Source organism: Xenopus tropicalis, chromosome 5 (assembly GCF_000004195.4).
Source record: "Xenopus tropicalis strain Nigerian chromosome 5, UCB_Xtro_10.0, whole genome shotgun sequence".
NCBI lineage: Eukaryota > Metazoa > Chordata > Amphibia > Anura > Pipidae > Xenopus > Xenopus tropicalis.
The window spans coordinates 104,596,934-104,605,941 of NC_030681.2; the positions used below are offsets into that span (position 1 = coordinate 104,596,934).

The 9,008-nt window shown below is 41.1% G+C and overlaps 1 protein-coding gene across 1 annotated transcript; it reads right to left on the reverse strand.

Moving 5' to 3' along the window:
• Positions 1–3,537: 3,537 nt before the first annotated feature.
• On the reverse strand, positions 3,538–8,356 carry gmnc (geminin coiled-coil domain containing). The gene is made up of 5 exons (XM_002934040.5): positions 7,834–8,356; positions 6,834–7,008; positions 6,447–6,532; positions 6,068–6,184; positions 3,538–4,914 (listed from the first exon to the last, which is right to left on the reverse strand). Exons 1-5 carry the CDS (start codon positions 7,873–7,875, stop codon positions 4,345–4,347), a joined length of 990 nt encoding a protein of 329 aa, XP_002934086.2. The 5' UTR covers positions 7,876–8,356; the 3' UTR covers positions 3,538–4,344.
• Positions 8,357–9,008: the final 652 nt, after the last annotated feature.

The following is a 9,008-nucleotide window of genomic DNA, read 5'->3' on the forward strand; positions in this document are numbered from 1 at the left end:
TGTCATTTAATGGGTTTGACATGGCTGGTAGCCCAGCATTCTTTACACCATGCTACAATCTGATGTGAATAATCCATTCTAGTTTGCCTCTATAGTCCTAAATGGCCTTCCTGACAAGATCTAGTGGTCAGACCTGCACCGCAGCCAGCAGACCTTTATTTTGCCTAGGGGATAAACATGTGTAGATACTGAGCTAAGGGTCAGTTGCTTTACAGGTACCAACAAAAAGGTTCTTGAAAAAATGACCAACTGCTAAAGGTACACAGAGCTCTGTGAACAACAGGACAAATCTGTAACACACCTGCCTTAACCGTCCATGGAAATGAATGAACCAAAAATTAAGTTAAAAAGAAATACTCAGTGATACAAAGCCATTCTGCAGTGGAAAGGGCCCAGTGTTCTGCTTAATACAGCTATACTAAAGATATTAGCATATTCTAAACATTTATCCACTGTCACCAAATGCAACTCTGGAAAAGCCCAGTCTTGGATACATACTGCAGCAGAAAACTGAATGTTACAGTAAAGGTGGATTAAGATACTGTATAGAAAGAATGTGCATTTGGAAATAGTTTTGAAATATGAATTGTGTGTGTGGGGGTTACATTAAGGTTGAAGATACATAAATATATATATATGTATGTATGTATGTATAACACTTCTGCAAACACCTGTTGATTTAGTGTAACAGAGTGGACGTGATACAACTGTAATGAGATCAAAGTACCTGAACCAGGTTAAGTGTTGGAACGTTAATTGCAAAGTAGGTTTCCTTAAGGGCTTCTTAAAGTGAAAGCCCTAGGAGGACATTTATATGAATATGTAAAATTAAAGTCTAAATTGTCTGTACCATAAGTACAGCTAGGCCAATGGAGTCCAAAAACCACAAGACATTCCATTAAAAGTTCCTGTAAATTAAAACTTGGTCACTTTACTGTATTTGCCATTTTCTCGATTTATGAATAAAATTTGTTATATGCGTTATTGTGAAGCACCACACTTATCACAAAGTCTGTGACTGAAGAGTGGGGCAGATGCTCACTGTGCTTTCCTTAGCTGCCGAAGGCATTTTTCACAATATTCCTCTCACTTGCTCTGTAGTAACCAGCAAAAAGACCTAAAGAGTTCCCTAGAGGAGTGGATTCACTCAGTTCTAGTTCTTGAGAGGGAGACAGGAGAGGAGATATAGAAAGGGCAGTTTTGCTTGGAATTTTACCTTTAAATAAAGAATAGCAATTTGACATCTGAAAAGATTAAGCAGCAAGGAAGCTATTACTGATAACATACTGACCCTTCATGGTTTGCTCACAACAAGCTCTAAAGATATAGTAAATGGAATACCATGTATAAGGGTTTCATGTAAGGTAGGGCATTATGGGGTTACTTATCATAATGAAAGAATGGCCTGTGCCCCAAATGATGCATTTGTTAGCAATATTAGCACTTATTCAATTTTTCCAAAAGAAAAAAAGGCCAATTAAGGATTCCCTTTGCAGATCTTGCAGTTCACTGGCATGTCACAAACAGAATGCCAGTATGCTCACTGTTTGCAAGAAACCACAGGAAGAAACTTGGCAGAAGGCAGTTTCTAGGCTTTTAAAGGGAGGCTGAACCTAACTGGACAGGATTTGCTTGTCAGATAGAAGTGCCATGTGCTGGTATCTGCCTCACCTCCCTAAATGTGTGTGCTCCAACTGACCTAGTGATAATAAATGTAATCTTTCACTTTAAAGGCCACAAATACACTCTGTGAGGTCATTTAATTGTATCAATGACACATTTAACCTCATTCAAGACACCACACCCGCCTGTCCATAATATTATACCATATATTATATATATATATATATATATATATATATATAGATATATATATATATTCTTACAGCATAATTTTTATCATAAAGTAGAATGTCCCTAAATTGTTCAGTGACTAACAATAGACCAGCACTGCACTGCAGTAACCCACAGAACCTGTTCCTCCCCATGGGAGACCATCCTGTCCTTGCAATCTGATAGCGAGAGGCCATGTTCCCAGTCATCCTTATAGCTGCTTGTGTAATCTAATTGCTGTTCTGTATGCCACAAAAAGTCCCAGGCTTCATTTGTGTCTGAATAGAAGTTACATTAAGCAATTTTAGGGGTCAAAGTGAGATACTGAAGGATGCCAATGTGAAGATACTGTGCAGCTACAACTCTACAATTCATATTAGTGAAAGAAAAGCTGCTGTAGAATAGCATCTGATCAGACAAACTGCTTAAAAAGGCACTGTATTACCTCAGTAACATTATTATTATAATCATGAGAAGGCAAACTACTTACAGCATGCAGGGCAGACTGATCTATAGGAAATAATACAAGTGAGTAATGTTATAGTGCTTCTGCAAGCAAGCTTTTAAATATATATGTGGCATATGTCTTATAGCATAATAAACTGGGCCCCTAGGGGCCAAAACTGTGCTATTCCCTTAACTAGGTCAGTGCTTTGATACTGCAAACTTCACAAAGCGGTTTTCTAAATATACTATCACATTTATTGAATAAAAATGTTAATATCAAACCCTTAAAAAAGCTGCTTTTGCAGCAAATTGGTTGATGAGGCTTATGGGAGAGCAGGATTGTGGAGGGCACCTTTTTCACTGGATCTTAGAGTTTTTGCAACCTTATCTATCATTATATGTGGCCACACCATGAACCACAGACCAGGTTTGACACTATATTTATTTATCATTTACATGGTTGGTTTACATTAGGTTATTCAACTACAACTCTATAAACTTCTGTTTGTGTTTTTAATTTTTTTAAATTGTGTATTGGGTGGAACACAGGTATGTATTACACAGAAAATATTTATATTGCAATATTACTTTATATATTTTTCTTTCCATTTCATAATATTTATCTGCAAATTAGCCAACACTAGTGTTAATGATTCTTGTTGAGACAAGATTGTTGAATACTTTTTAGTGTAAGTAAGTGCGCACTTCTGATTTCAATCTCTCTGTTCACACGTAGCGGCCATGCAGCAAACACTGTGAACTTCCAGACCTTAGTCCCCCCAACATGGTATAAAATAAAATCCCAGTGTACTGCTATCATTAGCACAGAAGCATAAAGTCATGCCATTTTAGGCCCTACTCTTCTCATCATGCCTAATACAGTCAGTATGGTGGCTCCATTGTCCCTGGCCCCTGTGTGTGATCTGTCAATCACAATAGTTCTAGTGACCCCCCTCTGTCTGGGCTACAGTCAAAATGGCAACTAACAAGAGACTAAGCACAAATCCTATTGTTTCATAAGGAAACACTTTTTGCTGCAAAAGGATTTAACCCTTCTGAACCAAGTAGGTATATGATCTAAAAAATTCTAAACTACCAAGGGCCAATATACTGGCCCATGAGCCTGTGGCACTGTGTACACAGAGGAACACCATTTGGCTGTCTAGGGCAGGGGGGCAATGGCATGATGGGAGCTCCCAGGGCAGTGGCACTGAATTTTTTTAGCAGTTTGCAAAAGCAGAGAAAAAAAGATTGCAGAACAAGTTACATTTCCAGTTTTATTCACATTCCAGTGAAAACAACAAAAAACTGAGAGATGTTAAGGCATATGGAGTTGTCCTTTAGCACAATGTGATTAACCCATTCCTGTGCGGTCCCATTGCTGAAACCAGAGAGGAGTAAGTGAGAGTCAATCTGCGTGAAATGTACTTGCATAGAGTACAAGGCAGTGATGAGTTATAAATTAACTTCTAGTTCATCTCCCTGAATAACTGATAAATACACAAATATCACATGGAGTTTATAGGTAGAATGGCGATCCGTGGGGGAAATATACCACAGAGAATAAGGCAGTGACAATATACTGAATTTCTCAGGCAGAAAATTACAGTGGATCTTTATGCAACTATACCACAAGTAGGGCTGTACATATATCCCAACAGAAAAAATACTGTTTGTACATCCTACATTCTTTTTCATGGAAAAAATAAAATAAAGTCAAATACAATGTCTTGTAAACAAAGGAAAAGTCCTTGATAAGTCTTGGAGCTGCCCAGCTGCTTATCCAGCAGTGAGTTAAATGGATGGGGTGGGCAGTGCTGAGATACAGGTCTGTATCCTCAAAGGTTACTTGAGTCCGTAAGGGAATTAGGAATCCCCTGCATAGAACCACGGGTGACATAAACAAAATCATGGGTCACCTGCTACCCCCCTTACAAGCTCCCTGTACCTCTGGGGTCCCCCGGTAACAGGGTCTGTCCCCTCTATTGTTACACCACTGATTATGGGGCTCTCTTCAGAAGAGAACGAAGTGCAATTACAAGTTCTTGGGGGTGGGCGCCCCATTCATTCAGACTGCTTGGGCACCCAAGTGAACTTCCAGCCATCCTGTGCATCCCTGCGCACAAATGCCTGGCCCTGGGGGAAGCTGTGGGTCTTCACATTGCAGTGGGGGTGCAGAGATGTGGAGAAAGCCACCTCTGTCTTGTTTGGAGCCACATCAGGGGTGTAGTAGGTAGGAGAAGATAATGGGCTGGCAGACTCACTTTCTGGCAGTGATGCAGAGCTGCATTGAGAAGGAGAGAGGCTACAAGAGGTGGCAGCTTGGCTGTGGCCAGGGGTCAGGCAGGCAGTACTGTAGCCAGAGGAGGGAGAATCTTGCCCTGGCTGGAAAGACATGGCACTGTAGTTAGCTGACGCTGAATCATCAATTGTATTGACATCTTTTAGTCCTAGGGTTTGGAGAACCCACTTCTCTACAACTGGGCTGGACTGGGCTTCACAGGCAGTGAGTTCCTCATACAGATTCCTTCTGGCCTTCTTGGCCTCACTCCCAGAAGTAGCATTGTTGCTGAATGGCATCTTCCTCTTGGAATTGGTGCAGAAGGGAGACTGCCCATTCTGGCACAGTAATTTCTGTAAAACAAAGATTTCCATACATTAGAATCAGCTTCATTCCGATATATTACTAGATCTGCTTCCACTCCCATTGGTTCAATCCAAATATAATCATTCTGGGAACCTCCAACTACAACTGCCAGTGACATCCTAAGGCTGTGGGAGAATGCTGGGAGTTGTAGGTGAACAAGTTCTACTAAATGACTTTTTTCATGATGATGATTTTCATGGATTATTTGTGACCACTTTTGTTTAAAAATCTTAAAAGGTTGATTTTTCACCTTTTCCTGTTTTCCAAGAGTAGCCCTGAATGTTACTGAAGTCAGTTGATTAGTTGCTGGCATATCTCTGATGCTGCTGAGAAATGTTTGAACTAATGGAGCAAATTGTAAAAGTTCAGACAGTGGGCAGGCTGGTTTACTGATCAGCTACCGGGGTAACGGCATAGGGACGATAATAATACTTAAAACAGCAACAAATAATACATAGGAAGCAACTAAACAAAAGAATGATCCCTTCTTGACTGTCTGAACTGAAGAAAAAAATGTTTGAAAGGTGAACTGCCTCTTAAGTACAAAATCCCATCTGCTTCAAATGATGCCTCTTACAATAGAACCAGCACAAATCTTTTGCCTGCCCTTTCAGCCATTGATTTCTGCAGTAAGAACCTGTAGCAGGAATGGATTACAGTGTTTGGCATTCCAGCACTCTGACAATGAAACTTCTTTTGCTGGAGTGCTGACGAGTGTTTAGCGCTGCAGGGGATCTAGGCCAGGTACAGGTGCAATTTGCAAGCACACAATGCAGCAAACAATAGAGCCTATTGAATTGCTAAAGTGAGTGAGAGTCAGAGTGCTCACCCTGGGCTACTTTCCACTTTGCACCGCCCTGATTAAAGCACTTGCTCCTAAAAGGGAACAGTTTAGCAGCAATTAATTCAGCATACAGGGAAGCCTCTCCAGCACGTGTGATATATCTAGAAGCCCTTCTTATCTGGGCAGATCGCTATCATAGTGGGATAGATTAGTACTGCTAATTTACCTACTAGATAATTAATTGCTGTGTTTGCTGTAGATAAACCCATTGCAGATAATGTTCCCCTTTCACTCAATGAAAGATTAGTGCTTATACTATCTCAGATGGGGAAGCTGATCAGGCTTGTAGTACACACCTTGGTCTTTTCCTCTAAGGCTTTTACAAAGGCAGAGTTCAGGTATTCCTTCAGTTTGTTATTCTCTTCATGAAGTCTGGCCAGCTCCTCTTCCCTTTGCAGTAGGGTATCCTGGAGCTGTGGGGAAAGAAATGAACTTAGTGTGGCTGGAAATACGTTGGATAAACTTATGAACGTCCCACTGTGATCTCTGTATACCTCATCTGAGCCTTTAGTACTATACATAATTAGAATGCCCCCCCCCAAGATCATTACAGAGTCAGTGTTCAAAGTAATTGGGATTGAGAGTGAAGGATGCTGGCTGGGTTATGTTTTGGACACCCCTAGATTACCCCTCCTATGTACAGTTTTCTGGTTTTTAATATTTAAACATATTTACCTGCTTATTGGCGAATATCTGGGTAGATAGTTGGTCACCAAACAGATAATCTTCTTGGAGTGAGTTCCCCATGTTATAAATTTGCTCTATAAGGAGAGACAGGTCCAGGTTTAATGACTTAAGCAAACCCAAAGTAGAACAACATACAGTGAAAGAACAGTGTGGGCAAGGCTTAAATAAACAGTTCATTTACTCTAAATTAATCTGATATTTCATGTCAGTATATTAAATAAAGGTAAACACAATTATAAAAAAACAATGAAAGTACAGTATAAAAAAGTCTTAATGTGAAAAATTAACAGAGAGCAAAACTATTCCATCATCTGCCACCCCTTATCTAATTTTCTTATCTGGAATTAATTTTTACTTGGGGGAGAGGTGACTTACCTTGAGTGTGTGGGGCATGGCTGCTTGATCTGTTGTCCAGGAGACCAGAAGCCCAGAGAGAGACCCAAGTCTCCTTGGAAACATCAACAGTGGAGGCTGACGTTGAGGAAAAGTATGGGCAGTCATAACCCTGACCCCCTGCAAAGTACTGGTCTTGGCAAGTCAGAATGGTGTTCTGAAAAATCAACATAAACGGAGCACTTGTTAGATATGGTCACATAGATCCTTGTGTGTCTGAGCAAAAGCAAAGAGACTTCGGGGAGGTAGCGCTCCATTCTCTCTTGTTCGACTCCCACTATTCACTGAGCATTGTCCTGTTCAACATTGTGAATGGGAATCCAAATCAGCTGGCAATGGACTTGCACCCAACTACTGAGATTCCTCTAGATGCCAAGATTTCCAGCAGACACTCAGCATTCTGCCCCTCTCTTCTACACTGACCCATTCATTATTACAACTTGAAGGAGGCAGGAGCGCGCCAAGTGCAGGCAGAAGTACAAGCAGCAGCCACTGACCTATCTAGCTGCCAATGCCAAGTGCCAGAATTAAATCTCCTTTCAGCCTATGTGCAGGTATAACTCTCACACTATGCAGAGCTTGGAAATAGCAGCTTTGTAGCACAGGACAGGACCAGGAAAGACAACTGCAAGTCCCCACTTTCCAGGTGGTAGTGCAGACAGGTACATATGAACCAGCAGGTAACACAACCTAAAGGTTTTGGAAATTAGCAAAAGGGGCTTGCAGTCACCCAAAGTCCAGCAATGTGTCTTTAAAAACCAAAAGTTACATTTAGTTTCATTGCAGCTGCTGTGCAAGCCAATATTAAATCCTACAGGAGCCAAAGTACTTCATACAAGCAGTGGGGAAATACAGACTGTGTAGGGGATGTTTTAAATATACAAAATCCAACACCTCAGGGAATAAAGAAGCACACTTCTGGAAAGCAAAAGGCAGCCTAGAGCCATTCCTGAATACAGGGACGAGCACACGAGCCACTTACCATTTTGTTGCTTGAATGTGTTCCTGGCAGGCACCTTTTCATTGAAGCCTCTGTGAGCAGTATTTAAAGGGAAGTGAGGGAGGGCTGAGCCAGAGCAGCCCTAATCTATGGGAGCTGGGCCACTCCCCCAGGACTCTGGAAACCACGAATCTGATTTGGTGCCAAGCTGTCAAATAGGTGATGGTAGCAGCCTGCCCAAATCAAAGCTATTCATTCCCAATAAATTACCATACAGAATAAAGTCTGCTTTTATCTAGCTCTGCTCACCCAACCCCACATTTGTTTATTCTGTATTAAAACTAAAGTGTTCAATGGGGTGGGACAGGCTCTTATCTATGTCAATTATCACATGCAAAAAAAAATCTTGATCAACATAAACAGTTGAAAACTTATTATGGAGTCTGTAATACAGCAATTTTAAACTCCCTCTGCCCTCCCCACACCAAAAGCAGGGAATTGTAGCACAGGTGGGAGGCAGTGTGTGCAGCTAGAGTTTGAGTTTACCAGCAGTGTTAGGAATATTCTTACAATGTCACTGTTATAACACTATAATATACTGTTATAATACAGACATACACTGTTATAATACTGTATTACACTTTTATACTACTGAAATACACTGTTATAATACTGTAATACACTGTAATAATACTGCAATACCTGTTCCACATTCTCTATATGGATGCAATAAATAAAAGCCAAAAATTTGAGTGCAGGGGTAAGAGTTGGTCTGTGCGTGATTGGAGACTGGAAAGCATAGGTGCTAAACTGGGATAAGTTCAAATACAGCTGTGCATTTATAATAGTTTCAATCGTTAAATAAGAAAGTGTTTATTGTGGCTCCAGCAGCGCCTTATGGAAGTTCACTTGGGTGCCCAAGCAGTCTAAATGAATGGGTCCCCCCTTCAAGAACTTGTAATTGCACTTCATTCTCTTTTGAAGACAGCCCCACAATCAATCATGTAACTATAGAGGAGGTAAACCCCATAACAGCAGGGGGGCTTGGGGTACGAGGGGCCACAAGCAGGGCTGCCATCAGGGTGGTATATGGGGGGGGGTATTGCAGTCAGGGGCCATATTGCAGAGGGGGACCCCAGAGATGTAAAAGTGTGATGACAGGGATGTCAAATGTGCTGTAGCTGGGAAGGATCAGAGATGCAGTTGCATTTGTTTTG

What these genes read in the sequence shown, in the direction of transcription:
- gmnc (XM_002934040.5), bottom strand. Translation starts at nt 7,875, where the DNA reads ATGAAAAGGTGCCTGCCAGGAACACATTCAAGCAACAAAATG. An exon ending in AGATATTCGCCAATAAGCAG is followed by an intron (nt 6,185 to 6,446) that starts GTAAATATGTTT and finishes CTTTCCCCACAG; the next exon opens with CTCCAGGATACCCTACTGCA. An exon ending in CCTTAGAGGAAAAGACCAAG is followed by an intron (nt 4,915 to 6,067) that starts GTGTGTACTACA and finishes TTTGTTTTACAG; the next exon opens with AAATTACTGTGCCAGAATGG.